This window comes from Ostrinia furnacalis, unplaced genomic scaffold, assembly GCF_004193835.3.
Source record: "Ostrinia furnacalis isolate ACB-3 unplaced genomic scaffold, ASM419383v2 OfSCF2838, whole genome shotgun sequence".
NCBI lineage: Eukaryota > Metazoa > Arthropoda > Insecta > Lepidoptera > Crambidae > Ostrinia > Ostrinia furnacalis.
In genome coordinates, this window is record NW_021133077.1 from 248,876 (window position 1) to 266,670 (window position 17,795).

Here is a 17,795-nt window from a genome sequence, read left to right on the forward strand (position 1 = left end):
TGACAATTAAGTTAAAAAGAAGTGTATCAGGAGGTTTGTTGTACAATCGATGTCTTATTCAACCACACACCATATTGTATACAGAATAATAGTGGCAGAATCCCAAACTACCTATATCAATTTAAACCCAATTCCTCTATTCTTAGTGTAAGACGTGTCGCCCTTCCGTATAATGGAACGTTTTACGGCCGCCACCGCAGGGTCGCTAAATTGCCTTAAATTTAAATTAAACTGGAATCAAAGTTTTATTAATGTCATCAATCAAATGGCGAATAATCCGAACGGGTGGCCAAGGGTTTGGACGCGAGATTATAGGTCTTATTTGTATAGCAGTAAGGGGTAGTTTCGGATGCACGTTTTCGGGGCAGAGACTATTGCGAAGTCAAATAAACACGCGCTCGTATAAATGGATAGAGCGTATAATTCAGAATTGACACGTGGCATAGTTAGGGCTGTCTAAAGTTACGTTTCAAAGTAAAAATAAAAGAAAAGAAATCTAGCATCAATTTCAAATAACAAAGCAAAAAATTGGAAAGAATGTTAAAGGATTTTCAATGTTTTGTTGCTTATTAACTTAGTTAAAGCAAATGCGTGAAAGATCGTAATAAGAAAATGCCCACTTACTTTACTTAAAAAAGTTCACATCATTTGTATTCATATTACTTAACTGTTTCTATAGACACCAGACTTCCAGAAGTTGACAGCCCTAATTTAGAAGGATTATTAAATGCTACCCCGAGTGAGCGGTAGTTTCCTGAACCACGGGAAACCATCATCAGCAGTTTGATGCCGTTATAAACGGACCAATAACTGTCAGAGCGAAGAATAACGAATCTGCAGCATTTTGTTTACATTCTTCATCTAAAAGCTGCATTGGAATTCAGTTTGCGAAGATACTCCAATGTACGCAAATCCTATCCATCCTTAATAGAACCCAGCATTACTTAATCATCATAATTTATGCAAGAATACTTGTAAACAAGATTGAATGGAATTCAAATGAGGCCAACGCATTACTTCGGAAACGAGTGCGTTTGTGGCTAATAAATAAAGATTACTTGGCCACAATCGAACACCACAATGACTCGGCTACCGCCTCCATTCATTGAATCAAATCCCTGGCTAGGCCTCGCAAAGTCCGCGGGATCAAAACACTGGACCTATCAAAACACAAGCGGATAACGCATTGGACATCTAGTATGCTAAGCGCTTACAATTTTCGCCACAAGCAAAAAGGGACTGTAACTGTAAAATGTAGAGTCCAGTTTGAATGGTGCACGTTTCTTGGCAAGAGTACGTGATATCGTATAAATCTGCAATTGAAGTTCCTTAATACCGTATCGCTTGTTTATTGAAACAAATTCTTCTTCAAGATTACGAGTTTGGATGCTGGGTTGTAGCCAGTCGGTGGCGACAAGCGATTAAATCGTTACACAACTTGAAGCTTTTTTGAGACATTCGAATACGCACGTGTAGAAATCGAGTGACATTTCGACAGAATTTAGTGCCGGCTGTTCGAAAGATGTAGTTTAATGCGCTTTACATAGTTGCGGAAGACATAACGTAGTAATGAACCTAAATTTATTACAAACGATAAACGTGTAGTGTCCCTAGTATTACACCTATTGATACTGTTATAGTCTGATAAGTTTTGTTCTGTAACATCACTAGGTAATCTTTGCAATTACTTTTTTTTACATTTTTAGGCAAAGGCATAAAACAAAAACGGTGTAATATTTAATCTATCAGTGATCGTGGCGAAAAAATACAGCAAGGTTCTAACTGTTTGAGAGCGAAATGCTCCGTAAAGCAAATAACTCGTCATGCCGGCCGGCGAGTCGTGACACTCACGTTTATACAGGGTGTTAATGAAATCCGTGCTATAAAAACCACATGCTGTGGAAAAACTAAGAGGAAATTGTACCGTAGAGCAATGTTGAATCATCAAAGTGCTTGGACGAATAATCCAAAGTCAAAATGGTGAAACAGGTGCTCTATAGATAAGATTATGTTAAAAAGTTGCAACATGTCTTCGTATTTCCTTTTTTGAATAACTTAGGTACATACCTATACGAAAATTCGCCTTAATTTCCAATTATCCATTTCTATCACTCCTATTTTAAAAGCTCGTCGTAATGGGCCAGTTTTATGTAGGTATATTGACATTATTTTGATTTAAAATCTTTCCTATTTTGTGACATTAATGACATAAACCACTTTTCTCACAACCCGTGTGTTCCACTGATGAACAGAGATCGCGTGTACGCTCTCTAAACAGTTCGCAGGGCGGCGCGCTAAAAGCGTTTGCAAAAACAACAGCGCTCGCCGCGTTAAATAAATACGCTCCGTGCCGGACGCCACGTGTGGCTGAACAAGAATACAATTATAATTGTATCAATAATTTGTAGTGTTATGCAAAATACCACGGAAGGCCCGGGCAGTTACTGTGGCGCCCCACATAATTTCTCCTGCGCATGTCACGTAGACTCATACCTTGATTTATACAGTTTACGTTCATCTGGATATTAAACTGAGTAAATATAAGTAACTAGCTGACCCGGCGAACTTCGTACCGCCTTAGCGTAGAGATTTTCTTAATATTTTTTTCCGTAAGAACCATCCTTGGACTTCCACAAACATTTAAAAAAAGGAATTATCGAAATCGGTTCAGCCGTTCACACGTGATGCCGTGACAACGCGAAACGGGTTTCATTTTTATATATATAGATTAATTACCAATAGTTCAGCAACTCTTACTTGCTTATTGTTAGCGTAGGTACTTTACATTAGAGATGAAACGGATATCCGGTAACTATCCGGTAGGCCGGATATCCGGTAGGCCGAATATCCGGCCTAAATTTACTATCCGGCCGGATACCGGATATTAAAAAACTACGACAATTTTCTATTAATAAAATGAAATACATTAATCTTTGAGGTAAATATCAATAAAATGGCTTATAATAATGACGGCTTTTGTTTAAAGTCCAAAAAGTTACAAAAGCCATATTAAGTTCTTTCAAAAAACTAATTTCTCTTTCTGGGCTATTCACTCTAATGACGAATACATAAATAGTAAATATCTGTTAGTGTCGAAATATTGCCAAATAAAAAAGGCGATCTTTTTTTCACTGATGGTTTGATGACATGATGCATGCAGTTCAGTCAGATTACGCAACAAGTAAACTTATTTAATTTTTGCTATTCAATCACGCACGATAGCAACCGAAATAGCCCGTTGATCTGCCCCCTAGACAAGTGGCAAAATCTGACATTCTATTCGGACGGATGCGATTTTCGAAAAGTGTGACTAGTCTACTAATACCCACTGATCGTCTTCGAAGCACTTGTGCGGCGCTAAACTCGTCACGACATGCAACGAGACAATGGGCCAACTATCCGGCCGCCGGATATCCGGCTATCCGGCCTAGCAGCTGGCCGGATATCCGGTATCCGGTATCTACTACTATCCGTTTCATCTCTACTTTACATACATTACATTACATTTACGTACATTGTCCGGATTCCCATAGTTCTTCCCACCAAGGCGATTGACGGAGCACCGGGTTTATTTTAGTGGGTACGCCTCATTATTCTAATGAGAGGAGTTCCACACAAATCACATAAACTACCCTGTCCCCGCAGGGTAGGTATGCAATTTGATGCATTTTTCCCCGAAAAAAAAAAGATACCTACGTAAGAACACTACGAACTCTACCTTTCACCCATTTCTAGCACTGAATATCGAAAAATACATTTTATACTTTCTACTCTCTCGGTCCACCTGACCTAGCAACTAGGATAGTGTAACTCAACAAATTTGCTAAGCTGTGTGCAGGGCAGCGAGCGCTAAAACGCTTGCAAAAACGACGGCGATCGCCGCGTTAAATAAATAACGCTACGTGCCGGACGCCTGTCGCCGGCCGCGTATGCCAATCCTTACATGCACTGGTTTTTATAACCCCGTCTGAAGAGCATAGAGCATTGTGTATCACACTCATATTATAAAGACGAAAGTTTGTGAGTGTGTATGTTTGTTACTTCTTCACGTCGAAACGGCTTGAGCGATTTTAATAAAATTTGGTATGGAGTTAGGCGGGTTACACCGCGGGACACAGCTAGTAGCCAATAATTCCAAAGCAAAACTTTCAATTGATAATAAAATAGTAAAAAAACGATGTTAGGAATCGGCTTGCCATAAAACGGTTACCATAAACTAAATAGCAGAATCGCGTTCCAATGGCTCGTAAGACAGATTTTGTGAGACAGTCTCAAAATATATTTACATCATTAGAAGACGACTGTTCCGGGAAGAATAAAGTAAAAAACAACACGAATAAGAAAAAAACGAACCATGACAATATCTGATGTCTACAGCAGACTGAAATGTTCCACATGCTGTCCAATATCAAAACACACAATTTCATAATCGGGCGTAATCCCACCGTCAACTGTTCCGTGACAGGTATCGAATACTATGGAAGAATGTTTATTTGTATCGCTAATACCTAATACCCGTCACGTGTACGCGACGGTGCGCGATTCGCGGTAAATGAAATGTGTCGGTAGCTATTTCACGGGCGATTGGAGTGACGTGCGGCTCTATTTGCTTCTCCTTAGAGAGTAGTCATGCGAGACGATATAGAATGCTGATTTTGGTAGCGAAACTACGGAGATGTGCGAACTGCGATCATTTCGATCTCCTACTTAGTTACCTATTACTTTGCTACAAATTAATAAAGGGTACAGTCAATCGGTAGGTGATAGAGATTAATAAAGCTGAAAAATATTCAATGAAATGTGTCGGGAGCTATTCACGGGCGATTGGAGTGACGCGCGGCTCTATTTGCTTCTCCTTGGAGACCAGTCAAGCGAGACGATATAGAATGCTGATTTTGGTAGCGAAACTACCGGGAGATGTGCGAACTGCGAACATTTCGATCTCCTTCTTAGTTACATATCACTTTGCTATAAATTAGTAGAGGATACTAGTCAATCGGTAGGTGATAGAGATTAATAAAGCTGACAAATATTGAATAAAATGTGTCGAGAGCTATTTCACGGGCGATTGGAGTGACGTGCGGCTCTATTTGCTTCTCCTTAGAGAGCAGTCATGCGAGACGATATAGAATGCTGATTTTGGTAGCGAAACTACCGGAGATGTGCGTACTGCGAACATTTTGATCTCCTACTTAGTTACCTATCACTTGCAACAGATTAATAAAGGATACTCAATCGGTGCGTGATAGAGATTAATAAAGCTGAAAAATATTGAATGAAATGCGTCGGGAGCTATTTCACGGGCGATTGGAGTGACGTGCGGCTCTATTTGCTTTTCCTTAGAGACCAGTCAAGCGAGACGATATAGAATGCTGATTTTGGTAGCGAAACTACCGGAGATGTGCGTACTGCGAACATTTCGATCTCCTACTTAGTTACCTATTACTTTGCTACATTAATAAAGGATAGTCAATCAGCGTGGGACGTCCACCCACAAGGTGGATCGACGACATCATAAAGGTACCAGGAAAGCGCTGGACGCAGGCCGCTTCCAACCGGGCAACATGGAAGGCATTGGGGCAGCCCTATGTTCAGCAGTGGACGTCCTATGGCTAAGATGATGATGATGATAGTCAATCGGTAGATGATAGAGATTAATATAACTGAAAAATATTGAATAAAATGTGTCGGTAGCTATTTCACGGGCGATTGGAGTGACGTGCGGCTCTATTTGCTTCTCCTCGGAGACCAGTCAAGCGAGACGATACAGAATGCTGATTTTGGTAGCGAAACTACGGAGATTTGCGAATTGCGAACATTTCGATCTCCTACTTAGTTACCTATCACTTTGCTACAGATTAGTAAAGGATAATAGTGATAGAGATTAATAAAGCTGAAAAATATTCAATGAAATGTGTCGGGAGCTATTCACGGGCGATTGGAGTGACGCGCGGCTCTATTTGCTTCTCCTTGGAGACCAGTCAAGCGAGACGATATAGAATGCTGATTTTGGTAGCGAAACTACCGGGAGATGTGCGAACTGCGAACATTTCGATCTCCTACTTACTTACCTATCAATTGTGAGACTATGTAGGCAATTGGTGGCTGATAGAGATTAATAAAGCTGAAAAATATTGAATGAAATGCGTCGGGAGCTATTTCACGGGTGATTGGAGTGACGTGCGGCTCTATTTGCTTTTCCTTAGAGACCAGTCAAGCGAGACGATATAGAATGCTGATTTTGGTAGCGAAACTACCGGAGATGAGCGTACTGCGAAAATTTCGATCTTCTACTTAGTTACCTATCACTTTGCTAAAGGATAATCAATCAGCGTGGGACGCCCACCCACAAGGTGGATCGACGACATTATAAAGGTAGCAGGAAAGCGCTAGATGCAGGCCGCTACCAACCGGGTAACGTGGAAAGCATTGGGGGAGCCCTATGTTCAGTAGTGGACGTCCTATGGCTGAGATGATGATGATGATGGTCAATTGGTAGGTAATAGAGATTAATAAAGCTGAAAAATGTTGAATGAAATGTGTCGGGAGCTATTTTCACGGGCGATTGGAGTGACGTGCGGCTCTATTTGCTTCTCCTTAGAGAGCAGTCATGCGAGACGATATAGAATGCTGATTTTGGTAGCGAAACTACGGAGATGTTCAAACTGCGAACATTTCAATCTCCTACTTAGTAACCTATCACTTTGCTACAGATTAGTAAAGGATAATAGTGATAGAGATTAATAAAGCTGAAAAATATTCAATAAAATGTGTCGGGAGCTATTTCACGGGCGATTGGAGTGACGTGCGGCTCTATTTGCTTCTCCTTAGAGACCAGTCAAGCGAGACGATATAGAATGCTGATTTTGGTAGCGAAACTACCGGAGATGTGCGTACTGCGAACATTTTGATCTCCTACTTAGTTACCTATCACTTGCAACAGATTAGTAAATGATACTCAATCGGTGCGTGATAGAGATTAATAAAGCTGAAAAATATTCAATGAAATGTGTCAGGAGCGATGTGCGATGCGTGTGTGTATTTCACGAGCGATTGGAGTGACATGCGGCTCCATTTGCTTCTCCTTGTAGACCAGTCAAGCGAGACGATATAGAATGCTGATTTTCTTAGCGAAACTACGGGAGACGTGCGAACTGCGAACATATCGATCTCCTACTTAGTTACATATCACTTTGCTATAAATTAGTAGAGGATAGTCAATCAGCGTGGGACGTCCACCCACAAGGTGGATCGACGACATCATAAAGGTACCAGGAAAGCGCTGGACGCAGGCCGCTTCCAACCGGGCAACATGGAAGGCATTGGGGCAGCCCTATGTTCAGCAGTGGACGTCCTATGGCTGAGATGATGATGATGATAGTCAATCGGTAGATGATAGAGATTAATATAACTGAAAAATATTGAATAAAATGCGTCGAGAGCTATTTCACGGGCGATTGGAGTGACGTGCGGCTCTATTTGCTTTTCCTTAGAGACCAGTCAAGCGAGACGATATAGAATGCTGATTTTGATAGCGAAACTACCGTGATGTGCGAACATTTCGTTCATTCTGGGAGTAGGTAGTCAATGCGAAAAAACGCTCAACGGTTGGAATGTGCAGATGCCATGTGTTTAACGTAATCTACGAGTAGTGTTGTCAAACAAGTGCTTCAAAAACCTACACTAGTCTGTAAATTGAGAATGTTACTAACTGCAAAAAAAGTATAAATTGTTTTTATTTGACACAGTAATTCGGTTTAGAGGAAACATGCATTAGTGCTAATGAGTCAATAATGCGATGAGGGTCATTGCCTCAGCGATGCAACAAAAATATCGCGACGATTTATCGGTGCGCCGGCGCACTAATTTACGGCGCGCGGGCGCATCCCGCGCTGCGCTGCGCTAATCCCCGCGCTAGGGGTGAGGCCTGCAAATCATATTATTTTATTTCTACTATTTTTTCGTGACTATCTTTTTTCTAGATGTTGTTCAAACTTTTATCACTAACGAATTATCGCTGCTGACCAATTATCTTAATTTCTAATTATCATATTCATATTTCTTTAATTTGTCTTGTATGGTGTAAAAAAAGACTGCTATCTATTTTTTATTTTCGAATCTCTACAAAGTACGAAACATTGCGCTTATAAAGACATATTTTATTTTATATGCTTGAAAAATTCTATAGTATACAGTGTGAGTCACGTTAAAGTGTACATATGAAAATAGATGAAACTAGACCTATTTTTATCGACAAAAAAGAGGTCAAAAAATTTTTGAGATTTTTTTTTAATTTTTTATAGAATTTTTTATCTTCCAATTACTTATTGTAAAGAAAACGTAATAACTTTTAAACTAAGCGGTATATCCTAATAAAATAAAAACAATAATAATGCTAAATAACAGGCGATACTAAAAAAATACATAAAATACACAAAAAAGGCCAACAAATAATAAAAAATTACACTTTTTGAAAAAAATCTGCTTTTAAATTCGTGTTTTTTTGGTTATTTGATAAATTTCTCCAAAAAATGCCCCTATAACCAGTGGTTTTTATTACTTTGTATTATTTTCTATCGTATTACCTTCGTATAACCAAAAATCGCATGTCTCTATCCCTATCACAACGTTTGCAATGATCGTTTGAACTAAGCCTCTCCGGGCGCGCCATTCAACGCTTCGTTAATAACGAAACTGAAAATGGCTCTAGATTTGTAATTTTGATAAAGACAAGTTAGATTTCAAATAAAAACAAAAGATTTCGAAGTAAAATAAGCATTTTAGTTAAAATTAAAATTGTCTCTACCTGTAGCAGAGAATAATGTTGTGGCAGGCCTTTGTTCAAACGATCATAGCAAATGTTGTGACAGGGATAGAGACATGCGATTTTTGGTTTTACAAAGATAATACGATAGAGAATAATACAAAGTAATAAAAACCACCTATTATTGGGGCATTTTTTGGAGAAATTTATCAAATAACCAAAAAAACACGAATTTTGAAGCAGATTTTTTTCAAAAAGTGTCGTTTTTTATTATTTGTTGGCCTTTTTTGTGTATTTTATGTATTTTTTTAGTATCGCCTATTATTTAGCATTATTTCTGTTTTTATTTTATCAGGATATACCGCTTAGTTTAAAAGTTATTACGTTTTCTTTACAATAAGTAATTCGAAGATAAAAAATTCTATAAAAAATTAAAAAAAAATCTCAAAAAAATTTTGACCTCTTTTTTGTCGATAAAAATAGGTCTAGTTTCATCTATTTTCATATGTACACTTTAACGTGACTCACACTGTATAATAGATTGTTGCATGTTTATAGGCGTTTCATCACTTAGGAATTTTCTGATTTAAACTAAATACATACAACCTTTGATTTCACAATCTAGGTCTCGAAAGCGCTATGTCATGAGTAATTTACCAGTTTCAATTTATAACATAGAGTTTATAATAACAATGAAGTATTCAGATAATTCATGAGTGGCAACCCTGTCCAAGTTTCAGATTGGTATGTTTTGATGGACACACAGGGCCGATTCTGTTGCTCGAAATTAATATCTAACACTTGAGGCCCGTTAGCAATCGAGTGTCGATTTACACCTGACTATTAATAACACCATTATGTGCGCGTTTTGTACGCATTGCGCGCGCGCGCTCAAAAACAAACGGGCTATTTAGCTTTAATTCATTTTAAAATGCGGTAAGTATTAATTAAGAATTTTGCTCATACGATGACACTGCCGCTAATTAAAGGTTGTGTGATGATCCCACTTAAAGATGAGATGAAACTCTTAATTGATGTGTTATTTCAATAAATGTCTTCATTTTATATGAATTGATACACTGAAAAAAATGTTTGGTTACTGCTTACACAACAAAAGTGACCACCGAACTAAGTGTTAACTATAACTAAGTCTAGCTCACTACAGGATTATTTGTTTAATTTACACAACATTTTGTTCCTCATAACCAAAGTGTTCGGTGGTCACTTTTGTTGTGTAAGCAGTAACCAAACATTTTTTTCAGTGTATTAAGTAAAGTAAAAGCAAAAAAAGTAAAAAGTATTTTATTTGCCAACAAAAGAATTACAGTTTGCTTATCTAGCGGCTGCTGCACTAAGCTGTGCTTGTGTCGCGGCTGCCTTAAGTAACACAGGTTAACAATGTTGATAAAATATAATGAGGACACACGGTACATGGCAATTAACAGTTATTAAGCTCTTTAAGATAACTAGAATAATATTTTTCACTTGAAATTAGACCAGTTTTCACTTGAAATTATTTCGATTTATTGTCTAGGCTAGGACGTCATATTTTAATGACAATACGAGGACAAGCGTCTTTGGTAACAAATGGACAAATAAATACAATAATAAATAAATAAATAAATAAATCCATCCTTCATCCATAACCCTAGTCCATTCTCCAATAACTGCAATAGCTCCTGTGCACAGGCTGGGGATGGTCTCTGGCTACATCCCATGATATAGTCGGAGACTAGATCCAGCATGTGCACCACTTTCACTTTTGTCGATTATTTTGCGCTTAAAACGGCCTCTANACCATTTCGATCTCCTACTTAGTTATCTATCACTTTATTCACTTTGCTACAAATTAATAATGGATACTAGTCAATTGGTGTGTGATAGAGATTAATAAAGCTGAAAAATATTGAATAAAATGCGTCGGGAGCTATTTCACGGGCGATTGGAGTGACGTGCGGCTCTATTTGCTTTTCCTTAGAGACCAGTCAAGCGAGACGATATAGAATGCTGATTTTGGTAGCGAAACTACAGGAGATGTGCGAACTGCGAACATTTCGATCTCCTTGTTATCTATCACTTTGCCACAGATTATTTATTAAAGGGTACTAGTCAATCGGTGAGTGATAGAGTATAAGGCTGGTTTTAGTGTCACGCGGACTGTCAGTGCGGATCGCTCCGCACAGCCGATTTGTATGAACTGCTAGGGAGCGAGCGGTTCCTCCGGACCGCATTACTCTAAAACGCTCCCTAGAAGTTCATACAGATCGGCCGTGCGGAGCGGGTCCGCGCGGACGGTCGGCGTGACACTAAAACCAGCCTAAAACTGAAAAATATTTAATGAAATTAGAGTAACGTGCGAGCCGCTATTGCTTCGCCTTAGAGAGCAGTCACGCGAGACCATATAGAATGCTGATTTTGGTAGAGAAACTGCATAACATTTCGTTCTCCTACTTACCTATTATTTAGCTACGGATTAGTAAACATTAATAACACTACCTTTATAGCACTTATTTAACTATGCCACGTGTTTAACTTAATCTACGAATAGTGTTGTCAAACAAGTGCTTCAAAAACCTACACTAGTCTGTAAATTGAGATTGTTACTAACTGCAAAAAAAGTATAAATTGTTTTTATTTGACACAGTAATTCGGTTTAGAGGAAACATGCATTAGTGCTAATGAGTCAATAATGCGATGAGGGTCATTGCCTCAGCGATGCAACAAAAATATCGCGGCAATTTATCGGTGCGCCGGCGCACTGATTTACGGCGCGCGGGCGCATCCCGCGCTGCGCTGCGCTAATCCCCACACTAGGGGTGAGGCCTGCAAATCATATTATTTTATTTCTACTATTTTTTCGTGACTACCTTTTTTCTAGATGTTGTTCAAACTTTTATCACTAACGAATTGTCACGGCTAACTAAGTAACTATTTTCATTTCTAATTATCATATTCATATTTCTTTTATTTTTATTTGTGTGGTGTGAAAAAAAAAGACTACCTATTTTTTATTTTCGAATCTCTACAAAGTACGAATCAATGCGCTTAAAAATACATATTCTATTTTATATGATTGGAAAACTCTAATTAAACATGTTAATAGAATATTGCAGGTTTCATCACTTTTAGGAATTTTCTGACTTAAACTAAATACATACAACCTTTGATTTCACAATCTAGGTCTAGGAAGCGCTATGTCATTAGTAATTTACCAGTTTCAATTTATAACATAGAGTTTATAATAACAATGAAGTATTCAGATAATTCATGAGTGGCAACCCTGCCCAAGTTTCAGATTGGTATGTTTTGATGGACACACAGGGCCGATTCTGTTGCTCGAAATTAATATCTAACACTTGAGGCTCGTTAGCAATCGAGTGTCGATTTACACCTGACTATTAATAACACCATTATGTGCGCGTTTTGTACGCATTGCGCGCGCGCGCTCAAAAACAAACGGGCTATTTAGCTTTAATTAATTTTAAAATGCGGTAAGTATTAATTAAGAATTTTGCTCATACGATGACACTGCCGCTAATTACAGGTTGATGATCCCACTTAAAGATGAGATGAAACTCTTAATTGATGTGTTATTTCAATAAATGTCTTCATTTTATATGAATTGATACACTGAAAAAAATGTTTGGTTACTGCTTACACAACAAAAGTGACCACCGAACTAAGTGTTAACTATAACTAAGTCTAGCTCACTACAGGATTATTTGTTTAATTTACACAACATTTTGTTCCTCATAACCAAAGTGTTCGGTGGTCACTTTTGTTGTGTAAGCAGTAACCAAACATTTTTTTCAGTGTATTAAGTAAAGTAAAAGCAAAAAAAGTAAAAAGTATTTTATTTGCCAACAAAAGAATTACAGTTTGCTTATCTAGCGGCTGCTGCACTAAGCTGTGCTTGTGTCGCGGCTGCCTTAAGTAACACAGGTTAACAATGTTGATAAAATATAATGAGGACACACGGTACATGGCAATTAACAGTTATTAAGCTCTTTAAGATAACTAGAATAATATTTTTCACTTGAAATTAGACCAGTTTTCACTTGAAATTATTTCGATTTATTGTCTAGGCTAGGACGTCATATTTTAATGACAATACGAGGACAAGCGTCTTTGGTAACAAATGGACAAATAAATACAATAATAAATAAATAAATAAATAAATCCATCCTTCATCCATAACCCTAGTCCATTCTCCAATAACTGCAATAGCTCCTGTGCACAGGCTGGGGATGGTCTCTGGCTACATCCCATGATATAGTCGGAGACTAGATCCAGCATGTGCACCACTTTCACTTTTGTCGATTATTTTGCGCTTAAAACGGCCTCTACGTGTTGGATCTGTATCCCCACGCAAGCCTTATAAAGGACCGGGCCACTTTTGACCCGTGAGCTCCAAAGCGTACAAAAATAAATAAATAAATAATAATAATATAATATATATAATATAATAATATCGATATCTTTGATGAATCGGAGCGCGCCGCTTCAAGAGGAAGTGTGTGGAATGAATATTATGTACCTAATATTTATTGTTTCTTTTCTTAATTTTGTCTTTAATTAATGTCCTACTTTAAACTCGAGTCAACGTTCGATAATGGGAAATGATGTATCCACCTGTAAAGGCATATATTTTAATATTGTACCTACTCAACACTGTATTATTGTTATAAAATATGTAAAGTTATATGTCGTTGGTGTATCTTTTTGAATTTTCGTTTCCTTACCTAACTCTAAATCGTGTCCATCAGATAGTACTTACCTAATCGACATAGATTTGTTACGCACCAACATTCCCCAACTAGACACATTTCCGCGTAAGAATCTACCGAACACGTGTTTTAAGATTACTCCAATAACTCTAGAAATAACGAAGAAACCGAAAAGCATCTAATGCATCCGGACAGCAAATACGTCCCCACCGCAGAATCTGGCGGGCCTTCCAAAACTATTGACAGTGAGTGTGGATGCGATCAAAATTAAGCCGGGGATTATGAAGAGACCGAAATAGACGGCTCAAATCCTCCTGGATTAAGGGATCCCGTGTTCCGTCGGCCGGCACGGCACAAAAATACCTAAGGCGCGCCGGATGCGACGATTAGCCTAAACATCTATCGTATTGTGGTGCACCTTTTGCGATGTCGCGGTACCCTGATAAATCACGAAAACGCACTTGACACATTTTGCCAAACAAACGCGGTCGTGGCATCTCATGGACAAGGAGTTATTGGTAACTTTATGTTATCAAAACTGAAACGCCATGTTTTGATTATTTTTCAAATAGAAAATTTCTTTACGTTCAAATGTGACCTGACTTAAAATGTCGTCCTGTAAATGACTTTCCTGTAAAACCTACTACCTAGGTACCTATGTGTAGGTAGGTAGATGGAATTTAGTTCTATTACTGTGCCCGTCTTCATTTTCTTTGGAAAAACTTTTGAATTTGAAGAAATTTCGTTGTAGGCTATATATAACTTGCAATAATAAATTGCTTGAAAATTAAATGAAAATGGATGTTCCTCTTTATTTATCGTGGTATAAATTCTCATCCTTGTTTTTACACCTCAAAAACCGTTTAGCTCCGAGCATCTGACAAATGTCTCATTCAACATATTTTTTATGGCTTTCACATGTTTAGATTTCAAAGAAAATAATGGGATGATTTGTGCGAGATGTACAGTTTTCTGGCACACATATTGGTGTTGAAACAACAAATAGTGAAGTACGTTTTTCACGTCGTTGATTTTATAAATTATGCCCACTGACCAAGAGTTTCTTCAAACAAAAGACATTATTAAACTGAATACTACCAATTAATTGCTGATATTGATGGGGGATGAGTAGTGTGCATAGATGTACCACGGACAATAAATATCTTTCGACAATTTCACACAGCGCTATCTAGCCCCAAAGTAAGCAATTAATATGCTTGTGTTATGGGTGCTAGCTTAACGGATATACTACATATATACTTTTTTTAAATACATACATATTATACATAGTAACACCCAGACCCGTCACAGAAATTAAAATTCATCATATCAATTTCTGCCCGGCCGGGAATCGAACCCGGAACCTCTCGGCATAGTAGTCCGTTTTTTTAGAACCACTACACCAAACGGCCGACATCGAGATCACATGAAACTTTAGTTAAAGAGTCGTGGTGTGAGTTCAATAAAGAGTGAGACCAAGTTTCTAGTAAATCCTGAGGACGGAAATCTGAACTACGATAGAAAGAGACTAATTCCCGAATACAAGTTATTGTAATAATCTAACTTCCTGTCTATATCAACCTTTGGGGATCGTCTTCAAACAAGGTCTCCTCTCTTACCTTCCACCGACTTCTATCCCTGGCTATTGTAATAATATTATTCTAAAAAAAATCTCAGTTAACTCACCCTAACTCTCGCTTCCGTAAGGTTGGTCCACATCGCGATCTCTTCCCTCGTGGACATATCAGGGTAGCGGTTCCTAGCGAAGGTGGCTTCAAGCTCCTGAAGCTGCTGACTGGTGAAGTGCGTCCGCTGACGTCGCTGGCGTTTGTTCTTCTTGTCACCTTTGTCGTCCATCGATGGTTCATCAGGTCCTACGCCAGGTGTCGTTGACTCCGTCTTTATTGTCGGCTCTGATGTTAGGGGACGACCTGGGGAAGGAGGTACAGTTTCAGTACAGGTTTAAGATATTAGTTCGGTTAGAAAAAGAAGCTACGATAGCCGAACGGTGAAGTTGTCGGATTGGCTGACTTGTGATCCGAAGAACGCGGGTTCGATTCCCACCGCCGCTTGTCTATTACGATCTCGTATGGGTTCACCACAACCCTCTCGTAACACAAGCATATTTAGATAACATTACTGGTAATTTGTATTGAATACTTAAAAAACTTCCACAATTTATTAATTCACTTTTTATTTCAAAACTCTTCAGGTCCACGACTACCGGGCCGCGAGATTTATGCAAAACACGCTAAGCCTAGGCAAGACATTTTAATAAATAAAAAAGGAAACTAAAAACATCTGTTTATAGTTACAAACTGCTATCAATTTCTTTTAACTGTATGGAGACATTCCAATGCTGTGTGCTGTGTAAAATACAGAGCACGTCAAGATATGCTATGGGTTCTTATTTAGTTGTCATAAGTGCTATTTTGAAACAAAATGTGTAGCTTGAATTGCTGTCGACTGTACATTTAAAAAAAGATTCATATCCTCGTTACCAGTAGCGCGCCTTAATACCCTGGATTAGGCGCAAGCGCACCTAATACTTTTACGACACTGCCGTAAATAAAAACGTACTCAATGAACGATATAGTTACAATCAATAACGTACACGTTTTTCAACTCTATGCGATAGATAGTAAGTCCAAAATTATTTAGAGCGCGATGGCACTGTACATAACAATTTATATCACCTATAAAATCTATTTTTGCCCGATCAAAAATGTGAACAAATAATAGAAAGTTCAGTTTATGTAAGATTTACATTTTTTATTCAAAATTATAATGCTTATTTATGGGTATTCATAACAACTGTTTATCGTGATGCTCATGTTCTTTAGCTAAATCACATTTTTATATCAGAAACTCTAATTCTTCATTCGTCGTTCAAAGGTATACTAAAAATTATAATGCCTCAGAGTAAGCCATGAATAGTCTAGCTTGCATTTACTATCACTCATTTTTTCAGTTTTTCTAATTACTTATTCAATTTGTTTGGTTCAATCAAACGAAAAACATAAAATAATTTGTGAAAAAATGTTTAATGTCGGCCTATCTACAGCATATGGTACTCTATACGATAAAATAATGTCATCATAATCATAGGTTACAGCTAATATTGGCAAGTTCATAAAGTGAACCACACTGACGCAAAAATGATATGGAACCCGACAGATGGTGTTATTGCATAACTATGGTGCGCACTTCAACTGTTTTACATCCCATTAGGGTTGCCAAAAGATACGAGTAAACTCCTATTTTCTGCGAGGATAGTTAACTTTTATTTATGACCTATGACCTAAATAGCTGTTAACCTTTTAGTTATTCTTTGATTACCGGATAGGATGGGATATCGTTTTTCCATAGCATTTGTAGTTCAACAACTAGGAAAATAGTAAGGCTGAGTTGCATCAACATACTTTAACCGTTACTATAACAATAACCGGTGTTTTTGTATGGAGTTTGACAGATTTTCCACGTTTGTTAAATTTATAGTAAAATGGTGCAACTTAGTTTAAATGTAAGTATGTAGTGTGTTACTACGTCTCGTAGAAAATTGTGAGAAACTATTCTACTAACTTCTCTCTAAAATAAAATGACATAATTATCTGGGTAAATCGAAAGTCAAATTAAAACAAAACATTTAAGACTCTTGTGTTAGAATACTAGGGCGTAGGAAAAAATGCCTATTAGAATGATTCCATTATTTTTACTATCACTCTACTTTTCAAAATACAACCCTATTCGTATCGTATCGGCACAGGGACACGATACGGTGTTATAACATCAATTCTTTGATAACCCGTTCGCAATCAACCTCATATTTGTTTTAGACAAATCCTGGTGAAACACACCGACAATGGCAGCTTTATCTCTTCGGAAAGTGATCATCATCATGTTTTGGTGTGTTATTAGTGGACAACTATAACTCACATTCGTTGACAGGTTTCTTTAATACTTTACTTTTACTTACTTACTAACAGACAGTAATAAAAACTAAAATGCCGGTTACTGAAAATGTGATTTGTGAATAAGTTCGTTATTTTCTTACGTCTTTGGCTATGAAAATAACCTGATGAAACACAGAAAGAAACAAACATTTTTTTTTATCCACAACGAGGTAAGTGACGATCAGGCCGAAGGTGGAACCGAGCTTCACCCGGAGTCCTCAACCACGGAGGAACTGGCTATCTTACCTCTAACTGCCGGAACACAATAATGCTGTTAACATTGTTGTTATGGCGACAGACTTAGGTAAGATGGTGGTAGTTAGCCAGGCGGACTTAGAACAAGCCCTACCA

At 37.9% G+C, this 17,795-nt stretch overlaps 1 protein-coding gene across 1 annotated transcript in view; it reads right to left on the reverse strand.

The window, feature by feature from the left end:
• The window catches only part of Ptx1 (pituitary homeobox homolog Ptx1), a 65,623-nt gene that overhangs the window by 7,462 nt on the left and 40,366 nt on the right, over positions 1-17,795 (reverse strand). Inside the window, exon 4 of the mRNA XM_028309876.1 lies at positions 15,178-15,422. Coding sequence (XP_028165677.1) covers positions 15,178-15,422 — 245 coding nt within the window. The remainder of the gene's footprint in view (positions 1-15,177; positions 15,423-17,795) is intronic.